The sequence below is a fragment of the Aphelocoma coerulescens genome (genome assembly GCF_041296385.1).
Source record: "Aphelocoma coerulescens isolate FSJ_1873_10779 chromosome Z unlocalized genomic scaffold, UR_Acoe_1.0 ChrZ, whole genome shotgun sequence".
NCBI classification, from domain to species: Eukaryota; Metazoa; Chordata; class Aves; order Passeriformes; family Corvidae; genus Aphelocoma; species Aphelocoma coerulescens.
In genome coordinates, this window is record NW_027184085.1 from 60390229 (window position 1) to 60416921 (window position 26693).

General features: G+C 41.2%; 1 protein-coding gene and 1 long non-coding RNA gene across 4 annotated transcripts in view; both read left to right on the top strand.

Annotated features, from left to right (window-relative positions):
• Positions 1 to 3436: 3436 nt before the first annotated feature.
• Positions 3437 to 13603, top strand: CDO1 (cysteine dioxygenase type 1). Of its 2 annotated transcripts, XM_069000962.1 has the most exons (6): positions 3437 to 3676; positions 5857 to 5934; positions 7902 to 8059; positions 10505 to 10674; positions 12236 to 12248; positions 12851 to 13603. In XM_069000962.1, the coding sequence occupies exons 1-6, from the start codon at positions 3498 to 3500 to the stop codon at positions 12913 to 12915; spliced, it is 663 nt and encodes a 220-aa protein (XP_068857063.1). In that variant the 5' UTR covers positions 3437 to 3497; the 3' UTR covers positions 12916 to 13603. The 2 variants fall into 2 exon arrangements, with proteins under 2 accessions (XP_068857063.1, XP_068857062.1); XM_069000961.1 differs by lacking the exon at positions 12236 to 12248 and having other exon boundaries at positions 3443 to 3676.
• A 4057-nt stretch (positions 13604 to 17660) lies between these two features.
• Positions 17661 to 26693, top strand: part of LOC138103338 (uncharacterized) — a 31635-nt gene continuing 22602 nt past the window's right edge. For both annotated transcript variants that reach the window (XR_011147703.1, XR_011147702.1), the window contains exon 1: positions 17661 to 17936. This is a non-coding gene — a long non-coding RNA (uncharacterized lncRNA). The remainder of the gene's footprint in view (positions 17937 to 26693) is intronic.

Genomic DNA, 26693 nt, shown 5'->3' on the forward strand with positions numbered 1-26693 from the left:
GTATTAATGTCCCACCAAAACTGGATCAAACTGATTTCTTCCAAGAGTCCTTTCTGTGCTGTGTGATTTAATGCCTCACAGCTCTTCACTGCGTGGTTTGGAGTTTGTTTTGACCTTCAGCAGAGCACATGCCATTTACTAGTTTTTGGTGTTTTCAGTGTATGATATAATTTTGGATGTGGTGTCCTCATTTCACTCATGTTTTACTGCACATTTTTAGTCTGAAGATGGTGTTTAGCTGCATGATGTTTGATACAGTTTGTTCTCAAGATTTTTTTGAGAATGGCTGTGCATGCAGCAGTTTTTCATGTAAGATCTCTTATGTACTGAGTGATCAAGGTTATACGACTGAGGAACAGCTGCACTGATACGTTGACTCATGACAACATAGAGTCATATAGTCCCAAAACTTGCACTACAACTGCAGATCCAATTTTTCTTTTTAGAGCCCTCTCTAAAAACATCAGAAACTTAGGTGAGCAGAGACTTAATAAAGAGATGACTTAATAAAAGGGGTGAAAGTCATTGTATCTGGAGGAGAAGGTGTAAGTACTCATTACGGTGTTGAAGTGCTATCACCTGGCCAGGCTAACACACGAAAGAGACACAGCATAGTTGTTTGCCACAACAGTCTGGTCATTCAGACCTTAGATCGCACCTTCAGCTAGCTCACAATTTTTATTTGGAGTTACAAGATGTAAAATAAAGTACAGTCACAAGCTCCATTTGCAGGCCTAGTACATGGTGCAAAGTCGCTAATGCTGCAGTTTGTTAATTCCATCAATCTTACTTGAAGATTTTCCTCAATAAAACATGAGAGAAACCTTGTGAGCTGCACCCCAGTGGTAGACAATGTGCCAATAAGTGCTTGGGCACTTTGCTGGTAAGTGTGTCTTGGAGTTAGATGTCATGTCAAATGATTGCTTGATCTGCTCACACCTGTCTTCTGGGTAATAGTGGAGTGCTCAGGCATTTCTACATAAAGCAAAGTTTTTGTGGTTAAAGCTCAAACTCCTATTTTCCAAGACAAGGTTTTAATAGGAAACTTGAGAAATACATGTAATAATAATATGATTTTCAGCAATAAAAGTGCATAAAATCCTGCAGTCTTCTTTATAAGAATCACAACCGAGGATGTGAAAACAATTTCCATGCTATGTGGATTTCAATGTTCTCTTATTTTGAATTTTCAGTGGAAGTTAACTGCTGTATGTGCTCAGCTCCTTGTGCCATTTCTGTCGCTAGGGCAGAAGCAAAAGCACAAGTTGGAGGGACATAAATATTGTTCCTAATGGTGTTCAGGCAGCCACATAACCAACTGTAGAAGTTTTGAGGATCAAAAGATGTTAAACAATTCAAAATTTAAAACGGTAAAGACTTCTGAATAGGAGCAAATTAAAAGTGTAACTGTATAAACTCTAATAAACAGCAGCAGTTGGAAACTGCAGTAAGTAGATCCAGCCAGATCACTTACTTGTAATGGAGGGAGGTGTAAAATGTCCTTTAACTTCTATTAACAGTACTTAAATAATGATCTCATCAACACTGTCGCAAAGGAATCAAAGTACTGAGCTGTCAGTGGTTAACAGCAGTGGTATAACACTTTTTTCCCCCCTGGATTTAAATACAAGAGAAAATACCACCAAGCACAGGTGTACAAATAAGCAGAGAAATGTAATTGCTGGAAATTAGTTTCTGTCTGATCCTATGAATATCAGAATAAGATAAAAAGTATGTGAAAACTCACTGTTCGTTTCACAGCCCATTATTGTGATCCTTAAAATTTATTCTTGTGAGACATTTTATTCCTTTGGGCTATGCTTCTACCAGCCACCAAAAGAATGTGAATTCTGCCTTTGAAATAAATGACAGGATATTTCACACTAATTCTAACTCTTTGTAACATACAGCAGTTTTAATAGTGCTGTATGAGACTACTCAGGCAAGTACTGGAAAAAGGTGCTGCTTGCCCATACAATCTTTTGAGACCACCAACCAAGAGCTGAAATAGACCGGAGGCAAATTTCATTAAGAAATAAGACGTTCATTCTTCCTTGTGACTTTTAACAAGTTACCAAGGGAGGTGATGTGTTTGTTCATTACTTGCATTTGTCCCAGGAAGACTGGACATGGCTGCTGAGATCAGTGCCACGGTTGTGTTTCAGAGACTGGGGATAGTCTTAGGTCTCTGAGACCTTAAAAAATCTCGATGCTGAAGTTTTCTCTCTCACACACATGCACACATACCAACAATTATTTTAAAAAAAACCTGATAAGGTGGGGTCTGATTTCTGGGTGCCAGGAGAGGTTCTGTAGTGATGGCTGAAAATGTACCCTATTGGGTACATTGATTGGTATTTCACTCCAGTGCGCTAGATCTCAGCCCCATTTAAAACTGGGAAAGTACTCCTGACTGCAGTGAAACCAGAAAATCATTCTTGAGCTATACCTACTGTATTAATGGCGCTTCTTTTTGTCATGCCTGTACTTTTATGTACAGGTCAGGGAGAGGGAAGAGAAGGCAGGAGTGCTAAAAATCCCTCAGGGTAACTGTCCGTGAGGGAAATCACAAGCTGCCGGTGTTGGGAGCACCTTTGAGCCTCAGAGCTGCAGCAGCCCACACCGCCAGTCTGCTTACTTCCAGCTCCACAATCACAAGGCAGACCTAAAGAGCTGAACCTTTATTTCTTTTTTAGAAAGAAAAGATGGATTTTCTTAAAACACAATTCTATGGTGTATAGTGAATTCTGTTGTCAGAATTCATGACCAATATATTAACAGCTGAAGTGTAAAGGAAGATGGCTGGCAGGGCAACTGCTTGCTCTGCTGCCAGCACGTAGGCTTGACAGGCTGAGGAGGGATAGGATGGTCTGTTGTCTTAGCACGGTGTCTTGTCCCATTCACTGTGTTTCTGAGTGTCCTCCTGAGTGGAGGTTACGGCAGCCCTATGTGACTAATGTGACTTCAGAGTGCACTGGCTTTCAAGAAACAGCACTTTCAACGAGCAGGCTGTCTATAGCCAATCTCCAGCAGCAATCCTCTGTGTGATTTAAATAGCCGCGTGTCTTATTTTGCTTTTCAACAGCGCTTTCAGATTTATTTTTCAAACCAACGCATAAGTAACGGAGGCAGCGGCAGGCTGCGCTCCCTCGCAGAAGGAGAGAGATGCTTTTCGCCCGGCAGCGATAGCCACTTCTCCTCCTGTTCTCCCCCCCGGGGATACCGGAGCGCCAAACGCCCGCTGGCCCGACCTCGCCCGCGCCGCCCGGGCTCCGGAGGGGCAGCAGCAGCGGGCGGTGCGAGGAGCCGCTGCAGCCGCCTCCGGCTGCCCCCGCCCGCCGGGATCGGTGGCCGCGCTCACGGGGACGGGCAGCTAGCCGCGGGCCCGCCCGCCGGGGCGGTGGTAGGCTCCCGCCGTGCCTCCCGGCGCATAAAGGCAGGCGGCGGGGGCCGGCCAGGGGCAGCGGCTGGCAGCGGCAAGGGAGCGACCGGCGGTGATGGAGCAGCCGGTGCAGACGGAGACGTGGAAGGCGCGGAGCCTGGAGGAGCTGGTCCGTATCCTCCATCAGATATTCGCCGAGGACAAAGTCAGCGTGGACGAGGTCCAGGCGCTTATGGAGTCGTACGAGAGCAACCCCGAGGAGTGGCTGCAGTACGCCAAATTCGACCAGTACAGGTAGAGAACACCACGGAGCAGGGAGCCCCCGGCCGCGCAAGCGGCGCCGGCGTCGGGGCAGAGCCGCGGACGGGGACTGGGACCAGCGGGGACGCGGAGCGAACCCCTCCTGCCCCGCCCCCGCCTCCCCCGAGCCTACAGCCCCTCCGGCGGCGCCGAGGGGGCGAAGGGCAGAGGCCACGGGGCGGCGGTCCCGGGGGGCCGCGGCGGGGCCGGGGGCGGGGAGCGGGCGGGGCGGCCGCGGCCAATGGCGGCCCCGGGGCACGGGCGGGCAGCGGTCCCGCACCCGGCCCGGGCCCCCCGGCCGCCCCGCTGCCTCCGCTCCGGCCGCCGCGGTGGCCCGAGGAGACACAGCGGTGCACCGGAGCCACCGAAATGAGCGAATAAACTCGTAAACAAAGCTGGGGGAAAGGGCCCGAGAGAAGCGCGGCGGCGGCGCGGGTTCTGCGCGGGGCGCTGTGGAGGGGGCGCAGAGGGAGCCGCGCACGGGGCGTGCTCGGTGTCTGTGGCAGAGCCGGTGTCTGTCTGCGTGCCCTGCCTTACCGGCGGGCTGGGAGCCGCCTGCCCCGTGCTCCGGCACAGTGCAGATCGAGGCTTTCTGCTGCTCACCAGGTGGACGGAAAATACCTGTTGGGGTTTTAACTTCCCCTTGATCTGCTAACAAATTATTTCTTTCTTCCACTGTTGGCTTCTTGGTCTTAAATTTCAAGATAAATACATTTTATTCGAGTGTTTTCTTCAAAAAACCTCAAACACCCCAAACCCCGAAACTTTTCCTTTTAACCGTGCCATTGTGAAAGTATCATTCTGGCTTGACATTTTTTTAGCCTCCTTTCACCTCACTTTGACTATCTTCCATTCAGAACAAATCATGAGATTTGTAACAGAGCATAGGAAACTAAGAATCAGAAAAACAAAAGTGTGTTAACATTGGAAGTATGCATGGCAACCTTTTATTTATTTATTTATTATTCGTTATTTACGTATTTCTTTTTGTCCAGCCAGACCTGTACAGAAATAACAGCACTTGCAAAGTCCTGTCAAATGCCAGCATTGATTACTTATTTTTTGACATTATAGGAAAAATATGTCTGCCTAGTAGATGTAGAGGTTGTGGATGCAGTGAGAGGCAGTGTATAGATACACATGTTTGCTTTGGAAGTAGTTTGTTATGAGCATCCTTTCTTGAGTAAAATCGAGTGGTCTTATGGGGACACTAATTTGAAACCATTCTGTTGACATCTGTGTACTTTCTATGTGCCCTTGCTTGCATTTTGCAGGTGAGACTGAGGCGTACCATCATAGGCATAAATATTTTCTTTACTTGGCAAAGTGGAAGTACTCATGACTACTGCTAAAATTAAATCTGAAGGTGCCACTGAGCTACTTGTACTATAGCATCAGCCTCAGATCAGAAGAGTCACACTATGGGAAGCAACAGAGCAAAATCTAAATCCCTTTTCTAGTGAACTTTTCAATAGAAGATGATCAGCAGCTCAGGGGAGGCTTATAGGAGAGTAAAAGGAAACAAACATACGATGTTATTTTAAAATAATATTTGCTCCAATAAACTTTATTTAGAAGTAGATGCTGGCAAAATTTCCCTCACAGGTGCTTTATCCACACAACAGTGCTACAAGACAAGACATGGAACTTTCAGGAACAGAGTGGGAGGACCATGTACAGAAGTCTGACATCTTCATTGTTTGTTATTTTGGCTTTGTACAAATGAGTTCAGAGAAGGAAAGCCAAGAATATTAGAAAAGGAACTGCAGAAGAATGTAACAATTTATTTTTCTTGTTTCATTGCAGTTCTCTGTTTCTAATTATAAGCCAGCTGCTGAAGTGACTTCATTCAATAACCATTTTGACTTGATCCTGTCTACCACTGTAGTCTGACTCACAATTCCCAAACTCCTAGCATCTACATAACTCAAAAGAAATATGATTCTAAAATATTAGACATGTTCTTCCTTTTCCTTTCCAGGGAAAGAACTCTTACCAAATAAAAGCAAAACTTATAAATACAATTTCATTTTTCCTAAGTAAAACTCAGATTTCAAGAAAACAGAAGAAAAAGGGGTTTTGTATGTCACAACCTTCTTTCATAAATATGTCTGTATTATTTTGTCTCTTACAGGCATATTAGTACAGTAAAGAGCAAACACTTTGTATTTCAGGTATACAAGAAATCTTGTGGACAATGGAAATGGAAAGTTCAACTTGATGATCTTGTGCTGGGGTGAAGGTCATGGCAGGTTTGTATCCAAAGACTATGATTTTAGCAAACATATAAATCCCCCATGTCATTCACTGTCATACAAAATAGAGGGAAAAAAATCAGCCCTGTGGGAGCTATCAGAAGGTGTCTGGAAAGTAAGCAGTGCAGAACTCTATTAGTACAGCAGTCCTGAATATCTGCTGTAACTTTTGCAAGTTTATACTGTATGGCCATTTTTAAAGCACTCTTTCATAAATGCTTTGTTTTTCTACAAAATCTAAGCTTCCCTTCTTTCAGAGAAAGTTTTTAGTCCCAGAGATACAGTGATTGATATGACCCTGTTAAACCTGTCCCATAGAACAGACCCATACAACCCTCAGCCTCAGAAGCAGGACTAGGTGCAGTTTAAATACTCTTTGTTTTCCCAGGATGTTTAAATCTGCCTCTGTGGCAAGATGAAAAAAAGTAGATTTAGATTAAGACTGCAGATGGCAAGGAGGGAACTCCTTTCCAGAACTGCTTGGCTTTCTGTAGGTTCATACATCCCATGTCCTCCTTCAAAACTGACCATACTGCTGATGTGGCCTCCTGAGTTATGTGCATAGACTGTACACCTGGTTGTCTGATCTTACCCAATGTGAGGGCAGGATCTGTCTCTTGGAGAGTCTTTCACAGAGTGTGGGCTAAAGCAAAAACTGCAATAGCAAGATAGGCAGATTTTGACTGAATATTCTCACACCATGAATATTTAGACTGAATATTTCTAAATAGAATATAGACTGAATATTTCTAAATAGAAAACCTAAGGAGATGTTGGAACAGCTTTTTGTTTGTTGCAATTGAACATTTACAGTATTATTTAGGGGACGCCATAACATGATACTCAGAGCAATATAGAAACTGAGCTCACCACCTCTACTCCTTCTTGGCTGTTCCCACACTGCCTGTAATTTATGTCAAGCTGTGTTCAGGTTGGATGGCCATTTGCCACAGCTAGACTGAGACAGGTTGTTTTTGCTTCCTACAAGAGGAGGGTCAGATTTTCTCATGTTTTTTGGAAGGACCATGACAATGTGGCATTTGTGAAGTGTTCTGTGCCTGAAGCAAGCTCTGCTCTCTTGGCATCTCAGTTTGTAAGAAATCCTAATATTTGTTTACTAAGAACAGTAATGTACAAGTACCAAGTTTCTGATTGAAACTTATTAGCACTGTACTTCGGAGGGTCAAATTCCCTCTTCTCCCTTGCCCCTGATGAGTTCTCCCTTTGTCCTAATCGCATTTACTCCTATAACAGTTAATCCTGTTCTTAAAAAAATTAATCCAATACTAAACTAAGTATCTAACCCATATGTAATCTCTAAATGTAGCAATTAGAACATGCTTCAGAGCAAGAAGAGAGATCAAGAAAGCAAACAAATCCTACTAGATTCTGTTGGGTTTTAACATTAAAATTCCGGGGAAATTAATATCTTAATGTAGCTGGTTGTACTTAGTACTATCAGAGTGAGAAGTACAGCATTTTTTTCTTTGACAATGCCTGTGCATCCCAGCAGTAAAGGGGGCATAGAAATTAAGCAGAATTAGCTCATTTCTTCATGTTTTGGGAGCGAGCATGGTGGATTTGCAAAGATCATGTATACTTGCATGATTATCCCAGCCTCTGCGTGGGATCATGGTGGAAGAGTTGAGTTTCTGTGAAGAGTTTTTGTGTTCTGTAGAAATTTTGAGCCCTATTCCTTTTTCCAGACTTCCTTTGTATTTCTTCATGTCAGAGTCATATTTTGACCAATATCTGACTCGTCTCCAAATCCTGCTGTATGTGAGCTTATCTAAATATATTTCTATAGTAGCAGTTTTAAGTAGACAACCCTTAATGCATGTCCCCTGTGAAATGGAATTTCATTCTAAGGCTTTGTCCCCATACGATATGCAACGCTGTCTGTCTTGCACTGAATTTAAAAATTAGTATCACACTGAGTTTGATTATTCTTTTTACATATATAGCAGTATCCATGATCACACTGACTCACACTGCTTTATGAAGATCCTCCAGGGAAATCTAAAGGAGACTCTGTTTGAATGGCCTGAGAAAAAAGGGAATGGTGAAATGACTAAGAAATCAGAACGAGTTTTGAGGGAAAATCAATGTGCCTACATTAACGGTAAGCTATTGAGCTTGTTTTGACAACTATTTGTTCATGATTCTTATTCCTAACAGAAGAGTTCATCTGCTCTCTAGTCTCCTACCTTTAACAGTATAATACTTATGGCTTTATGCACAGTTTAAGAATGTAACTCTTTAGATTCTGCATAAACCTGTATTTAGATTCAGTAAAATAAATCACCACAACAAAAACGTGCTTTTAACACACTCTTAAAACATTGTAGCAATTGTTCGATAATTTAATATACTGTATATCTCCTCTAGCCCAAGCAGCCTTTATCACTGTGCCCCAATGATTATCTGAAATTGCTTGTAAACATAAACTTGAATAGCACTTTCTAAGAAATAAGAGAAGCAAAGTTTAGATAGCTTGATCATCTTGCTTCCCCCCCCCCCCCCAGAGAAATAACGCTTTTGCTCAGTCATGGAAAATCTATGTTGAAAATGTAAAAGCTGTCTATGAAATAAATTGACCAGCCAGGAATAGAAACCTGTAACAGTGCTACTTATTGTCCAAATCAACAAAAGACTGTAGTGCTGAAGTGCAGTGTGAGCAGAACAGAAATTGCCAGTCTATGAAAAAAATACACAGTGTTGAGAATGACTAAGACTCTATCAGTAAGGCTCTTCAAGTACCTAAATCCATGCCATCATCACATGTATCTGTAGCTATTACCACCTTGTACTTTGCTGGAGGCCATCCTGGAGTTGCCATCTGAGTGTAATGTGTGCTGGTGCTATGAAAGACACTGCACACCGTGCTGGACCACCTTGAGTTCAACAGAACAAAGGTGAAGCAGCAGAGAAGGAGGTCACCTGCCTTTTACATCATGGGTTAAACACTGGAGAACATACCTTGTGGGGCTGACCTTGGGAGCTTCCCAACTAGAGTAGCCTCATGTTGGGTTATGGACTTAGCCAGGGTGAGGGCACTGGGGAGCAAGACTGGTGTTCTGCAGCCCTCTGCTGAAGCTTTGCCATGCTAAATGAAAACACAAAATTGATAGGGCAGGAAATGCAAGAAGGGGCTTGACACATCTGGCGATGCTCCCATGCCAGGTATGTGAGTTCTCAAACTCAGTCAGGTTTTCCTACATATGCAGTTCTTTCCAATGCAAACAATTACAGACTGTGTGCATCTTATCCAAAGCTTCCTTGGTTGTTTAAAACAAATTTGGTATCCAGTTCTCTGAGGCTGTTAGGATGTCTGCCATGTTTTGTAACAGATGTTTTGGTTTAAAAGTAAGGTGTTAAACAAGCAGAAGGAAAACACTGACAGTGTGTTGATTGCCATAACTGCATCAATAGCAAGTGCCTTCACGATTCTACTGCATGCTTCTTGGTTGCTCTTGTGTGTTAAGGGTTAGAACCCACTAAACTGTTTATTTGAGTTTCCCATTAGATGAGCACAGATTTAGGACTCTCCCCCCAGCTGCTACATCCTCTGTTAAGATAAAGTATGTTAACAACATTTAGGGCTTACAATCAAAGTTAAGAGTGTACTCATCACTCTCAGGGTACCATGGCTATGTTGCACAATCCAGGTCCAGGTATTACATAACAAATTCAAGTACAAAGGCCTGAGTTGTTTTTACAGCAGGGTCATAAACTTACATTCAAAGTCTCTCTTAAGTAACTCAAAACCTCCATTTTAGTGTAGAATGGACATGGTTTGTTTCACAGATGTGATTTTTCATACCTTACGTTTTTATGTAATAGCTTGATTTCTGCTCCACCAGTGCAGAGTGACCACACAACATACAGTGCTTTGTTTTACTACGTCTTCAGTTATGCTTACTATTTAGTCATGAGTGGAAGTATGCCAGTCACTATTGATTAGTCACATTATTGGAAAGAGAGAACAAATGGAAAACATGTTCTGCGAACCAGTGAACTGGAAGGATTAATTAGGAAACAGATGCCTGCAGTAGAAGACAACCATATCTCTGCCCATAAGTCCATGACCCAAATGCATGTAGCTGACTTTTATTGTGACTCACATCCCTGTTACTTGTGAAGAATTAGCAACACCAGAAGCTTTTGTCCTCTTCCTGCTTTTGGAGCATGGATAGCAACAGCTCTCCTAGGAAAGTAAATGAACTTGAAGTCCTTTGGGAATGAGAGCTAGAAGATTACTTACAGTAATGGTCTTCCTTAATTTTCTTGGGATTTTGGTTGGCCTTTAGACTGTGGTGGAAAATCTAGAAATTACATGAACTGTGGAAGGCAATAACACATTTTGAATTACCAGTGTAGATTTAGGAATCTGTGCTAGAGAACAGCAGTCAAATTCCTTGTACTGAGTTACTTGTTGCCCATAGAAGTGTGGGCATGCCTAATTGCTCATGAGTTACAGTTTAAAAAGCATTTTTTTCAGGCAGTTGAGATCTCATTGGATCTTCCTGCTAACACATCTTCTCGTTTTGTGCCTTTGCTGGTGTAGACTCCATTGGCCTGCACCGTGTGGAGAACATAAGCCACACAGAACCTGCTGTTAGTCTGCATTTGTACAGCCCACCCTTCGACAGCTGTAACACCTTTGATCAGAGGACTGGGCACAAGCACAAAGTCACGATGACCTTCTACAGCCAGTTTGGAGAAAGGACTGTCTGCGTAAGTACGAGATGAGACACTCCTCACCTGGCCCTGGGCTCTGAGCCCTGTGAGGATGGGCCCAAAGGGCTGCCCATCTGCCTGCACAGGCTACAGTGACACTGCTCTGGGTCAGGCAGAAGGATCAGCACCTCTTCCCTTCCTGGGCCATCCCTGTCTAGGATCAGATAAAACCTGTTTCCAAGTACTGTCTGATTGGCAGAGTTGAACTTCCGTTGTATGGAGTTCCCCATTTTGTAGTCTACCTCTTCTTTGTCACATCAAGAGATCAGTTCTGAGCAGAGAGGAGGATTAATGAGACCTCTGCTACTAGTTAAGCATCTTCAGGCAGCAAATGATGGTAAACGCAACCTAGTCAATGGAAAATGTGAAGTAGCTACGTTGTTTTGGCCAGCTTTAGTCAGGTGTAACATTTCCTGCCTAAACTGTTCTGCCAAAAAGGATCGCATTTCAAGAGGTTTTAAACCTTGTAGCTTATTGTAAATACTTCTTTGATCAATTCAATTCTTCAGAATCACAATTTTCACAGAGTAAGACTTGCTCTGAGGGTGAGAGTAGGCTGGTTGTCTGTTGTCTGCATTCTTGAGCAATGGCATAAGATTTTATTTGGATAGGAAAGAAATCTTAAGAAAATTTTTAGAGTAACCAAGCTAGGACATCTGGGAGAGGTTAACAGGGTTTCAGCACTATTCTATGCACTGGGAAAAATAACTATTTACATGTGGAGAAAAGACTGATTCTGGATGTTCAGCCACAGAGGTTCAAACACTGTTTAGTTTTGTTCGATACTGAACACTTTAATTTTTCATTGAAGCCAGAAATTCAGTGCTCAGGAGTTTCCTAGAGTGAGTCTTTAGTCAGATCAGTTTAAAGTTCTATACAGTTGACAAGTACCATGTAAATTATTTCTTTGAAGCCTGTCACATTACCAAACAGCTGAAACACAAATTTTGACTTTGCCAAGTTTGAAAGGTCCTTGAGAAAGTAAATTTGAATTTATGGTTCAGATTTTAAAGGGTAATTAATGTGGAAGAATTCTGAACAAAACTCATGCAAGGATTCAGTGTTTGTTTGCTTTCTTTTTGTTTTAAATCTTTACTGGATATGAAGTACATAAGATAGTAAGTGAGACTAGATATTTTGACTTGGACTCTTTCCCTACTCTGATCTGTACTCATCTGGCAGTGTTTTCACCATTTGTGGGAAAGTGGATCTGGCTTACAGGAAAGAGCTAACTTTTAATCATTGGGTCTCTTTCATGAATTCCTGTAAATGGAATTCCATTAAGGAAGAAAGTGGTAAAGTCTGGACCATCTAGCTGTCTAAAATGCCTTCATGCTACAAAAACCTTCTGGTCTCAGTGACTTGGTTTCTGGAAAGCTGACTGGAAAAGCAAACTTTCTTCTGCTTACCAGATCACAGAAGGACATAGGCAGGCAGAGATTTATAAATTATAAATACCAAGAGAATAATGTAAAGTATATTTGTGTATGTTTTATGAGTAAGATCTGCCTAACAAAAGCATATTCAGTGCTTCCTCTTTGTCTTAATTATTTTACAGGTAACACACACAGGTAAATCCCTAGTGACTTCTGGCCTCTGGCCATGATGAAGTCTTGATTAACTAACTCTCCAGGAAATATACAATAAGTTATTAGGCTTAATAATAAAAATATTAAGTGTGTCAAAGGACTTGCCTGTGGGAGTAACTGCATGGTTCAGGTACAAACCATGAGAATACTGATAGGAAAGTTCACTGAGGGAAAACTGATTTTGTCTTGGGTGTCACAGCACACCAGTTCCTTCTGCCAGCAATTTTGCAGGGGGAGGCAGTATCTCTTTGCAGCCTGTCTTCCAAGCTGGACATTCGAGCAGTTTCTGTCAAAATGAAGTAGAGCAGACTACTGGGGAGAGAAGACAGTCTGAAGGAGGAAGCACTCCTCAGCAGTCCTTTCTGCCATGGGCTTACTCAAGGTCACCCAGAGCCAATGGACAGGGTGACTTTGTCAGGCATGTAGTGCCTTCTACAAAACTCTGGCAAGGAGCACTGAAAATATATGCTTCAAGTATGTTAAGGTGCTGAGCTACTCTGAGAACAAAGGTCCATGATGAGACCATGAAATAGGCAGTGACCTTCTCTTTCCTTAAAGCAACAACCTCTCCTCTTTCCTTTTAGGCAACAGGAGCGCCACAGGAGAACAACTGAGAAGCACCAGCATGCATTTGCATAAGACCTGCTGAATGTTTAACTGGGGACAGAAGACTTGCATGGCTAAGGTTGACAGCCAGATTAATTTCAATACATTGTCCATTGGAGTACACTAGGGCAGCTTCCAGACCGCGCACAGTTTCCTCGAGCAAATGCCAATTATGGGACACTAAGCTAACTAGTGCCATAACCTGCTTCAGAGGTTAGATGCCTTTTCCTAGGCTCCTGTTAGAATTAAGTAGTTTGTCTTCTAATTCTAGTGCCTTTTAAACTCCACCTTGGATATCAGAAATAGGGTTTTTAAACATCATCTGACAGTTCTCAATAGACCTATGGGTATTTATGCTCTCAACGTAATTAGTAGCTATATAAACTTCTAAGCTTCCAGTCACTTGTACCTATGGGTAGCACAGTAGATACAACTAACAGCAGCGCCTTTTTTTTTTTTGTTTAATTAAGTCTTTTAGGTTTTAATGCTCTAGGCCATCTTGATAGTTTTGTGCATTTTTTACTTTTTTTTTTTACAATTTGATTTGTCAGATCTTGTTTTAAATAGGAACAGAGAAATTCTTCATGCACAATGATTTTTAAAACTGATTGCACAGAGATTTGGCTTTTAAGAAGACTAATCATACTTAATTCAGCTAACGTCCAGTTCCCAAAGTATTCTGTGTAGCTAATGAAGAAGAAAACTGAAATAAAACTGGATTTGTGCACAGATTTCAGTGTTTTCAGCATTTTTCTCATGGTAACTAAAATACTGATCACACTTTACCAAAATGCACATTCCTCATGAACATCTAAATCTTTTCAATCTAAATCAAGTAATACACTGCTAGAAAAGACTTTTAAAAGCTGGAGGTATTTCAAACATGCAAAGAATCCTGACTCAAATTAAGTTAGGAGGGAATTCTGCCACTGAGTGTGCTGATGTTTAGTTTTATCCTCCAGATTTAGTCACAGGAAAGAACCTTCTTGAAAAGAGTTAACTGTAATTAAACATATATAAATCAGCAAAGCTGTCTGCACAGAGGCTATCCCATTCATTTAATGCAGTTAATAACATATTCTCAAGTAGGGAATGTGTAGCAATTCTCCTAGTGTAATAGGTGAGTGCTGGTTAGTCAGACACCAGTTTAAATTTTAGCAGTATTGGTTTTAGATGACTCACATATTTCCCTCTGTTTTGACAAGCCCAGAAAATATTTACTTTATGAGACCCCATTTCCAGGGAGGCTGTGTCAAATTTTCAGAAAATGTTTGAGCAGCATAACTGTTTTAGAATGAACCAATGCCTTGTTGTGGAAGTGTCACAGCATCAGAGATGAGCTGAGGCTGGCAGTCTGGCTGCCCTGCTCATGCAGGGTCACCTTCAGCCTATGTCCAGTTGGATTTTGTGTATCTACAAGGACTGAGGCACTACAACCTCTCTGGGCAAACTCCTTCTGGTGTTTAAAAAAAAAAACCTGCTATCTCTGTGTGACCTTGAACAAACTGCAAACTGCCCTGAAAAAGTTTTGCTCAGTTTAGAGGCATAGAAAGACACAGAAATTAATTTCTGGGCATAGGCAGCGATATGGGATACACATCATAAGGTCACCCCAAGACACAACCTCACTGTAAAAAAAGCTTATGTTTAGACAAAATGTCTTGCATTTTAGTTTCTACCCAGTGCCTCTTGTTCTCCTCACCTTTCTCACAGAAGATGAGCAGTTCATGTAGTTAACTTCAATTACAGCATATTCATTGGGCTTTTGCTTACTAGATAGAATTAAAGAACAAACACTATAGCTTGTAGACCACATGTTCAGTCAGGCCAGGGGAAATGGAAGATCAGAGAGACAGCCCAGAAGACACAATAGTGATGACAGCAGCCAGCTGTACTAGGATCCATGCATATAGAATCCCAGATAGGCAGAAGTGATAATGACAATCTACCCAAGTTGTCTCAAATACTGTTTAGGCCATGGTAAACATGATATCTTACATTGCATATAATAATACAGGAATTTCAGTGTTTCAGAAGAAGGTACCTACCAGGTATTTATGTCCTCTATACCTCAACATATGGGAGGTAGCCTGCCCAACATAAAGGGTACAAATACAGGAAACCTCAAGAGAAATGTTTAATTGGGTCCACAGTCCTTAGAACACACACCACAGCCACCACCTTTGCTACTTCCAAAGCATTAGCTATGCATAAAGTGCTCTGAACAGCACAAGCATAAAGCTACTACCTACTAAAACCAATATTTCATCAACAAATACCAAGTAATATAATGAGAAGCAGAATCACCTTTCACTTACACAAATATGTTCATATAACTTGTGCCAGTTTAAAACACAGAAAATAACCAAGTAGTATTTGCACACTATTATGGCTGAACAGCCAAGGTATTAAATCTTCCAGAATGCACCTGAGCTTTGGAATAGTGCTAACTGGCCATCTGATGAGGTAGCAATATGCTGTAGGCTGACAATTAGCTTTCATTGGGCAATGAACAGATGTTTAGCATTTCATATGCTTTCACCTGAAAAGTGCTATTGAACGGTGTCACTGTAAATTGAAGAGAGTTTAACATTTACCTGGGTTACCGCTAAGATCCTTACGTGGTAAGAGATACTGCCTCAAATCATTCAGGCTGGTAACAGCAGGAGGAACTCAGCCTAGATATGATTTGATCCATTAACCAAGACTTCAGTAAAGGAGCTGTGACAAAAAGACAGAAGGAGACAAAGTAATGCCAGGAGAGGAGTGAAGTGCACTATTTACATAAATTCAGCAAATTCCAAGTGTGTGGTGGTGTTGGTTTGGGGTGTTATTATTAAAACTTTAGCAAGAAGAGAAACTGTTTATCAAAGACATGTTTTAGATGAGAAGGCTCTACAGCAAAGAGTCACTGGTAAGGCATATGCCATAAGCAAGGGTAAAGATGACAATGGGGGCTCTCCAGGAATGGAAATGCTATCTCAGTTTATTTGGCTGTGGAGGCCAAGGGCTAGATACACTGAAACTATACACATGTTCAAGGGGGGTTCACTTAGTTATAACCAGCAAGTGAGCAGCTCTTTCTCCATATGCTGAGGTCTGGGACCTCTAAAGCCTTTAACAGAAATTGTTGCTCAAAGAGGGCACCTGGCTGCCTAAAGAGTTTCTCAATGTTCTTGTGGATAATTGAGCCTAGAGTTACTTTGTGTCTAGCTCACTACAAAATCCTGGCATAAACAAACCTGTTCAATTTGTTATTTAAGCCTGGGTGACAGCTTCATCTCTTGATGTTTGAACATTCTTCATCATTGTCCATTGTGGATGTATAGAGGAACACAGCAGAATCAAGATCCACACTATATATAACCCTTCTTTCATTACAGTTTTTTTTTCCTTAAACCACAAAGATACAAGATGTGTTATTCACCAGCTAATCCCTGAGGTTATTTTTTCACACTCCTCTCATGACTGAGAGAAAGCTGTGTTGCAAGAATATAGCCTTCCCAAGGGTAAAAGAGGTGACCTGCCTACAGTGACTGTTTGCAGAGACAAACAGAACAAATCAAGCAGAAGCTCAGTGTTTTTCAACCATAGTATATACTCTGCTCCTGCCAGTTTAGCTCATGAAAGATTTCACTGTCCTTGAATGTCAGAGTCTTATGTTCTGTGAATGGAGAGTAATTCCATTCACTGTGTCTGGTAAAGGAAAAAAAACCACCATGGATCAACTGTGCAGGTCTTCAAGACTAGTTCTGACACTTGTAGTTCCTATGGAGATTTATTCAATAATTCTTTCTCAAATCTTTGAACCCTGTGGTGTTTTAACACTACAGTGAATTTCTTCAGGGATTAATGACCCCCAAAATAGGGATAGACAATCTCTTCTGACCTAATTGATCTTTTGTGCATGCCACACAAAAAACGTTTGAGGGGTTTTTAAAAGTAATGAAATATCTCTTGCCTTTTCCGGATGCCTCCCCTTTGCTTTTACTCTCTAATTCACTAGAAGCCTTTGGTACAGACAGATAAGTGTATTATTTTCCCTTAAAACTTAACTTCTTGACATTTAAGGTGTACCTCCTTCCTGTCTCATTGCAGGCTGAGAAGAACACATAATGTTAAAATCATCTCTATTTGCACTGCAGTTCCCAGTAGGAAAAATTCTTTCCTGAACCACAAAGATGAGGTGCATATACTGTTCACTGACTTCTGCTTTGGTTTATTTTTCATGCCCATTCTCTCAAGCCCCTATGCTTTCTCCCAGGTTTAGTTTAGCTGATTGGTTGACCTATGGCCAGTGTTGATGAAAAACATTTTAAAACATGATGATTACATGTGAATTATGTATTTCTTAGGCGACAAAACATCATCAACTTGCTTCTTTAATTCATAATGATTAGAGGAACAGCATAAGAGGATTGTGTGGCACATGCTACCCTTATCTGGCCAGTTTCCCTGAGATTCATGAATCACATGCATCACAAAGCTACCACGAGAAAGCAAAACTGCTGCTGCAAAAGACAGCTACATCTTGTTCTCTGCTCCCCCTCAGTATTCAGAATCAGATCCTCAGGATCTCTCGGTTTTCTTTTTTGTTTGTTTTTGTTTATCTTTTGTTCGTTTTTTTAAAAATCACGTTGTGAATGCAAAGTGTTTGATTTTCATTGTTAATCACTGTCTTGGGAAGCTCTTAGAGCCACAGTCAGAAAAAGCAAGCTCCTTTTTTCCTACCCAGCTGAAAAAGATGCCCCAGCAACACATCCCCTGTTAACTATGAGCACTCTGATCAAATAAGATTGCTGAAAAATGCTTCTTCCCTTGTTTCAATCTGCAGGTAGGCATACAGCTTTGCCATTAAGAGAATTACAAAACTGCTGTGTGAGTGCTTGGAACCAGGTGCTTGGAACCTCCTGCTGATAACTCACTCAGTGGATGGCCCTGAAGGTGCATGTCTCAAGCATAAGGACAGGCATTTCTGAGGGGCAGAAATAGTTCTGGACATTGAAGAACTATTCTGTAAATGCTGAGGATCTGTTGCTACTGCAAAGACCAAGTTCATTTGAGGTATGGTTACATATGGTAATAGAGCATGTGGTTTGAACCTTCTACTGGAATCTACTGGAGGCACTCAGACCTGTGGCATGTATTTATTCCTCTGTCATAGCTAGGGGTCTGAATGGGCCTGGGATTGCTGGTAGAACAATATTTACCAAGCATATTCATAGGGAGAAAACAAGCACTTGAAAAAGTTTGCTTCGTAGGAAATGTGCAAAATAGTCCTGTTTAAACTTAGACGCTGGAGGAAACCTTATCATCTTCTTCAGCTAGATCTTTATCCAATAGAGGCTGTAATAGCTGTGCTGTTGTCAACCAAATTAAAATGTTTTACACTGATTGAAACAGCCATTATTAGGACTGAGTGTTTAATTCTGGTTACATGTATTACCTGAGACTTCAGACTATGTCCCTCCCTGAACATGATTACTTACTAGTGAAGAGGTACTGCTTGAGGAAAGCTTTAACAGCAAGTGTGTCATGTCCACCAGGAGTATTCAGAATTAGAGTCTTCAGACAACAGGCAAGTATGAGAGGAAAAGCTTCTTCCTACATCATTGCATCAGTTAAAACAAATAGCACATGTCTCTGCTTTTGGACTTCACTTTGCTGCTTCATTGCAATTGAGACAGAGATTAAGAAGGTCCTTTAATTTTTTCTACCTATTTTGGGATCCTGATCTCTTGCAAAAATGAAAACCTTGTGTTAAGGTTTACAATCTGAATTCTGGCCCCCGCTCTGTTGGCACAAAGCACTTGAAAAAACAATTTAAGTAATTTTAAGTTTAAGACTCCCAAACTTGAAATTTTTGGTAATAGAGTGTTTAAGGCATTCTGCAAAGTACTGTAATATTCCAAATGTAAAATTTCTTAAACCAGGTAGGAAAAAACCTCAAGGCTCTCAATGAAATTGAATTGCAGAAAGTATAAAAGTGTAAATTATTGTTGCCTTTTTATATGCAATGTGATATCTCTTGCTCCATTCCTCTCTGAGTCCTAGAAGGGTGTAATAGGCTTTAGAACGTGAATTAGAGAGAATTAGACTGTCATACATGAAATGAGATAAATTTTGCCTAAGTAACCTGTAGAGCCTCAACTGCTTCAGCATCTGAGCTCCTGAAAGTTTTTATTCCTACATTATCAAGTCTGTAGCAGCTGAGTAATATGAAGTTCTTTAGTTAGAAGGGAATTGAGCACAGAGAAATTGTTGGCCTTCTGTCAGACAGGGCAGATAGCTCTACAAAAATGCTGCAAACCCTGCTGCTAGTTTTCAATTAATTTAGCTAATCTGTGTTCCTGTTGCTGCCTAAAAAAATACCATCTTCCATGGAGAGCGAAAATATAAGGATGGCAAATGCTCTTATGGGGCAAGTATGCGGGAAGGGAAGGGAAGGGAAGGGAAGGGAAGGGAAGGGAAGGGAAGGGAAGGGAAGGGAAGGGAAGGGAAGGGAAGGGAAGGGAAGGGAAGGGAAGGGAAGGGAAGGGAAGGTTGCATGGAGACTTCAAAGCAACCTTCCATATCTGAAGCCTACAGGGAAGGGCCTCCAGGGAAGCCAAAAAGGGACTCTTCATCAGGAACAGTAGTGATAGGACAGGTTGCCCAGAGAAGCTGTGGATGCCCCAACTCTGGCAGCGTTCAAGGCCGGGTTGGACAGGGATTTGAGCACCCTGGTTTGGTGGAAGTGTCCCTGTCCATGGCAGGCAGGTTGGAACAAGATGATCTTAAAGGTCCCTTCCAACCCAGGCCATTCTATGATGTATCATCCAGTTACCTTGCCCTTCTATTGAAAGACTAAAGTTGAAAATAAGACTGAGAAATATCAAATGCACCTTTACAGAGAAAGCCCACTTCCAAAAGAAATAATGTTAGATATTTTGTAGTAGTTTTTGACTCTGAAGTCACAACTTTAACATTCAATAAAAGCAACTTTCATAATCAAAAATTCCCAAACACTTGTGCTGGTCTTTTCCACAGGGCTGAAAATTATACAAAACAAATGGAAAATTCTTTCCATAGACTCATACTAAAATAAAGGTGGGGTTTTGGCAACCAGTTAGTTCTAAACAAAACAAGACCAAATATTGACTTGCCTTTGGAATTCCCTTATTTTCAATTGCAGAACGGCTAGTTAAGCGGATCCCAAGCACATGAGTGAGTCATGGAGTCACTGTAACATTAAATGCTTACCTTAATTATAAGGCATTTCTCTGAAACAGGTGTTGCTCTTTATCTGTAAGGGATATCTCACTGTCACTTGAAAAAAAAATGAACCAATTGCAAATAACTGCATTTTCACAGTGCCACTAGCTTGTGTTTACAATCCCTGTTGAAAGCCAGCTATACCATAAACCAGATAGATTCCAAAGCTCAGGCTTTGCCATGGACTGCAGCTTCACTGGGATTAGCTGTGTGAAGACATTTGTACAGTTCAGTGAGGAGCAATCAGGACCAAGATTCACCAGTGGGTTTGAAATGGACAGGTCAAACAGCTGCTACCTTCAGCTGTCTATCTGAACATACATGTTTCAAAGGCTGAAGCCTATTCGTAGGTTGAAGGTACTTCTGAGCACCACACTCTGCAGCTTTGCATATTAAGGTACACTGAAATTAGCACCAGATTTGTTACACGCAGAGCAATGAATCACCGGAGTTCATGAAGAGCTATGCATACTTTCAGCTGCTCTTGGTGTAAGGTGGAAAGTGTACCAGTAAAGTCACGCTCAAAAAACAGTGAAGCAGCAACCACTTAAACTGTAAATCTCCTCCTTTGAATTAGGATGGGAAGAAGGAAACACTCTGGTGTTGTACCAGGTATACTCACCAACATAACAATTTGGAACTACTAGTGGTTGCTTTAATCTTCTACGCAGATGTCCTGACCTTGTTGTTAAATAAATACAGTGGCTTGAAAGCAGCTTCATGACACTAATGAAAAGTGGCAGCGCATTAAGTTAGCACACAGGTATTCCTACATACTATGCCACACTCTGGGTTCATGTAAATGATTCCATGCTTAAATAAAGAGAATTTGAATAGCCCTGGGTGATAGACCATGCAGAAAAGAAGGAAAGATTATGACCTTGGATCAAGCAGTTTTACTGGCAGTAATTACGAGGTCCTGAGACCAGAGTTGCCTACACAAATCAGATCTCAAAAGAATATTTTATGGAAGTCTTCAACCAACTCACAGTCTTTGCTTCCTAGGAGCACATAAGATTTCCACATGCAAGATTCCCTTGAGGACTCTGCTGAAACCGTACCCTTAGAAGAGATCTGTAGCTATTGATTGGTGAAAGGGCAATGACTTAGCAGTTAAAAGCCACGCTGATTTCTCAGTGTTATTACTACTCATATTATTGTGATGCAAATATCTTATACCAAACATGAAGAGTGCTGAGAAGATATTTATTTTTGTTTAATAAGTACATGAAGTTCCTAGTAGGGGTCAAAGTACGTGGCCTTGCCTGCTAGGGTAGGGACATCATGGGTTACAGAAGCCAGTACTGCCATCTCACTTGAATGAATCATGGGTATATCTCAACTAATCCTCTTTTGCTGATGGATACAGATCTGTTGCATCACACCCAGTGGAGCATGGTTCTGCGGTACACTTTGGGCTCTTAAACACTTTTGGGTTGCTGCAGCTTTGTTGGCATTTCTCCTAGAGAACAGAGTCTGTACTAGCTACCTGTGTGTTGGCACAGGATCTCACTGAATTCTCAGTTTCTCATGTTACCACTGGCTCTTCCAGATATGTCAGTAGTTTCCATGGACTCATCCTCTGGCATCACATTCCCAGATGAGGCACAAGGAAGGTAATTGGCTTACAGACAATCATGATGGGGGGGTGGTATCTTTGTGATACATCTTGTAACTCATTTTTATAATTCATAAATTAATAAGAATAATGCTCCAGAGACCCATACAAAAGAAAACATTAATTTGTACCACAAGAGTCATTATACCAGCTAGCACAATTACAAAAGACGGACAAGTTTCAGGCAGATACAACCTCCTCCTGCTTTGAGATAATGAACACATAGGATTAAATCTCAGAAGAAATTTATGGCTAAGATGGCAACCCACTGGTTTACAGAAAATTTCTTCATAGAGGTGGGATTCTTTTAAAGAAAGGCAATATCACCCTGAAGGAAAAAAAATAAAATGGGATTGACAGGAAATTTGCAAAGTAAGACAATGCCAAAGTTCAGAATAGCTTTTCATACAAGTGCTTTTATAATAAACTTTGAGTTTTTCTATTGATCTCCACAGAAGTAGAACTGGATGCAATGGTGATGATCTGTCTCTATCCTAGTGATGTAACGACAAGTTTTTGAGGTTGTGCATTTGGAAAGGGCAGCACCAATTCAGCAATGTTCTTTATATCTCTTAGATCCCCTTCAGCAGAGACAGCTGTGATTTAAAAATTCCTGTGAACTCTTCTGATTCAGAAGAGACAGGAGACAGACTGTTCTTTCAAGAGATGCCTAGCACCAGAAGGGTGTGGGCTATCTGGGATCTGAGACTTCGTGACAGTTTTTGTTATGTTCTGGCTCCAAACCACTTGTTTTCTTTACTTTCCAATTACTTTTCATTGCAGGGCACAATGTTAGTTCATCTCATAGGAATTTGTTTACTGTTTTCCACTATTTCAAGCCTGTTTCCTGGTTAGTTTTCAACTTGGAAATTACCTTTTTCCACACAGACACATTTTTCCCCCTACAGTTCCGATTAGATACTATTTTTTCCACTTATGGCATTACTCCCATAAGAGCATTACTTCTCACTGAAGAACACCAGTTGGCCTGCAGCTGTATTTTTTGTTATGGTTGAAGGTCTTCTCCAGTTAAGAGGGTGTCTTCTTTGCTGGATGCTGACCAGTAATAACTCACTGGAGTGAAAGCAGGGAAAATAAGCCAGGCATTTTGAAGTGCACTGTTGATGTGGTTTGTAAGTTATTTTTCACTGTCTTGGTCTGTGGGAATGTGCTGTCAGCTCAAAATCGAGTTTTATTTCCTCCTTTCCCTGCTCCTCCCCTTTCCATCTTATTTTTACTCTTTTATCTTCCTGACTTTCTATGCTATTTTCCTTCTCCTCTCACGTTCCACCCTCTCCTGCCTTAATGATATTTTGTAAGCATCATGGGCTGCAGCCAGGAGAGGGAATTTGATTTTGTGGTGAAGCTCTAACGAAGCAAGAGTGGGATGTTTAAATTGATTGGCAAAGCAGCACATTCAGTATGGAAGACGCTGAGGTTTTTCATCCACTGTTCTACCATACTGTTTCCAAACATCTTCAAATTACATCTTTTTACAGGGCTTAAGCCTGCCAAATAAAGGTATCAAGTTGACAGGATTCTCTGTCTTGCCTCTCTCTCCTAGTCAGTGGTGCTTATACCAAGGCTAACATGGAGGCACAATAGAGGATTCTGTTTTCTCAGAGACCTCGTTCTTGCTAGCATTAAGTCAAATTCCTTCCTTTTAGTCAAATAGATAGGCTGTTGAGGTTACAGTTAGGGCACTGAAGGAGGAGGATATTGAGGTAACAAAGAAATTGTCGTTTCAGAGTGAAAAGTCACCACAATATGCAATACTTTTTCCTGGGAGTCCTTTTAATTCCTAAGACTAAAATCTCAAAGGTCTTACATTGCTAAGGGAAGCAAGAAGAAGGAATTCAAGAGCCAGATGTGCTGTCTGAGCAAACAAAATGCTCAGCACCTTCTGGGGGAGCCCTGATAGACATGCTGTGCCATGCTGATGATGTGTCATCACACTATTGTGAGCATGATGGAGTAGAGAAGTGGAACCAGGCCCTGCATTGCCAGAACAGCTCAAGGTTAAGTGTAACATAAATCCTAGCAGCCAACAGGAAAAGCTCTGCTGGAATATTGCACAGTAGCAGCTGGAAGACATTACATTACAATTACAGTTGGCTCCTACTCTAAGACAGGTTTGTTTAAGATGTGTGCTTTCCTACTTAGTAGTAAAATATTTTAAATCATAATATGGTTTAAAATAGAGAATATATATATAGTCACCCTATAATACGTGATCTCCACTTCCACTTGGGAAGGCAGAAATTTAAAAATTGTGTCATAACATGCACACACTTCAGATTTATTTAACATTTTCCTTGGCTCTAATTTTCTACTCTCTAAATATTTATGATTTACTTTCTAAATATATAAACTCAGCTAAATGGAATATATACAGAAAAACAAATTGGGAGGGTTCTGAGGGTATGTTTTCACATTCTAAGAATATAAATCATGTAGTGCATCCCAAATGGATCAATATTTCTTTGGCGAAAGAAGGTTTTTTTACCATAAAAATAATTACAGTGAGAGATGTGCCAGTTAAGGACAGGTGGTTATATGCAACCAACTGTATCAATGTCTATATAAACCAACCAACTCCCAAGAACTGTATCTGAATCTGTGTGTACAGATTGTATGTGTGAGACGGGAATTACTTATTAAAAAACTAAATGTAATAACAATTAATGCCCATCTGGCTTCAAAGAATCCATACAACCATGACCAGAGCTTGAGCAGATGTCCTGTGTCGCTTCTGCCAGAACACAGTTAGAAGTGCCCTGGACTTCATAACCCGCATTGCTAAGAGCAGAGTGCCTGAGGATTTAACTCATGTTGTATGTCAGACTCTGCACCTCATACAGTCATATTCCTAAGGGACAGCCAAGACAGAGCATGGAATGAAACCTGTGATGTTCTGGAAGAAGGCTCATTGTAGTCTCATATCGTGGTGGGCCCAGAGGAAGTAGACGGTGTAAAGCTAATTCAAGGCAGTAGGCACCTCAAAAGGGAAAATACTCCTTCCTTCAGTGGAAAAAGAGCTGGAGAACTGTTTTTGTACTTTTTTCTGGGATTCAGCTGCAAGTGCCCAGTTCTCAGTGGCACTCATCAGATTGCTTGCTGTTCTTTAAACTGACACTGTCACTGAGGTGACAGGTTTGACTTAAGTCCATCCGTGAGTTTCTTCTCCTTCTGCAGCTCTAATGTCTGGTTTCTTAGCACATCTCTTACTCCTTCAGATGCACTCTCTTGTGCACAGAACATTTAAGCTATGCCTTGGTAAATGTCTGGGGGCTTAAATTTTGTACCTCAAGGTATTTATTTGGTTTACACTGACTTTCATTTTCTTGGACTGCCATTAATTTAAAGTTCTGTATCTTTGCTTAAACATGAAATATATTAATCCATGTTATGATAGGTTGAGTTCTACTTTATTACACTTAGGTGGAGCTGGCGAAATCACATGGTTATATTGATCTGAGCTGAAGTTGGGGTTCAGTTTTGACCTTCGACATACTCACACAGAGTTCCTGCTGATTACAATAAAAATTAGGCATATGCAGCCAAGGCTCAGCATTTGGCCTTTGGTCAGAATGTGTATTAGGTTTTGCTTTTCTCTAGAAATAGAGGTTATGTCAAAAACATCGCCTATTTGAAACTTGTTTACTTTTGCTTGTCTAAAATGAGTTGTCTGTTCCCATCATCTGACCCCACATGAAAGTCACAGAGCTGACTTCTAACTTTGCCAGCTGTAGTTCTCCCAGATTGCCAGTACTTTTGCATCAATGACGAGGACAGGTCACATCATCTTGTTGACACAAAGATAAGCCTTTGCAAAGCAGCCCAGGGATGACACAGGTGACACTGTCTGTTTCACAAACAGAAGTATAACGTCAGTTCTTGTTGGAAATTCCCCCTGGTCAGGCACCTAATAAAAAACAGTGGTTTAGCTGTTTAGATGGTACTTAGTTATGTTTATACAGGAACTGTTAAACTAATTTAGCAATAACATATTTAAAACTACCACTTTGCACAATGGAACCAAAAAGCTGAAAACAGCTAAAACTCATGTTAGTTTGAATGGCCCCAACAGAGCTGGCCAAATTTTTTTAGCACTTATTTTAGTGTCATTCCCACAGAGTGCACAGAAAGTTGAAGGTGAGACAGAGTTTTCTCGTTCTGGTTCCAGACAAAGGCACAGCAAGGAATTTCCTGTACTGGGAGCTTATATTGTCTGAAGATAAAACCAGAAAAAGTTGTAGGGGAAAAGAAGAACTACTACACAGTTGTTGAGATTAAAAACCTCGGGCAAAGAAAGAATGATTTGTTCAAAGTTACCAGAGGTTGTGGTGTTCTGAGGACCTTCACTCACTGCTTCTGGACAAAGCACCAGAATATTTTTCTACTCAAGTTTTGCTCCTTGGAGTAACATTTAAGAGTGTGCATGGCAGAGTACAAATACACACAAAAACAAACCAAAGTAGTTCAGATCAACTTGTGGTTTATATCTACCCTTTGTGTGTCTGTGTCTCCCGTAACGCAGGTGAAAGCAGCTGTCCAGAACGGTAACCTAAATCTACTTTTTAACTAGTTCTAGAAGCAGAATTGGACAGACATGAGGAAGAAAGGAATCACATTTACTGGCAAAAAGAGACTGAGGGTTTGGATGAAGTTCTGAGACATCCTTACTCATCTGACCACAGTTACTGATGGGCTGAAAGCACCACAGAATAGGGCTATGTAAAATACTCTGCTGCTTGTGACACAGTCCATGTTGTACTGATAAAAGGTATGCATTTCTGGGGATATTTTGTGCTATTTACTATGAATTTTTAAGGCTCTTTTACTGAATTTAGCAGTTTGCTTCTGATGTTGGAATAGTCCTTTCCTGTAGCAACCTTGAAGTCAAATTTTGGAATCAGCTGAATTCCAAAAAACATGGGGAAAATTGA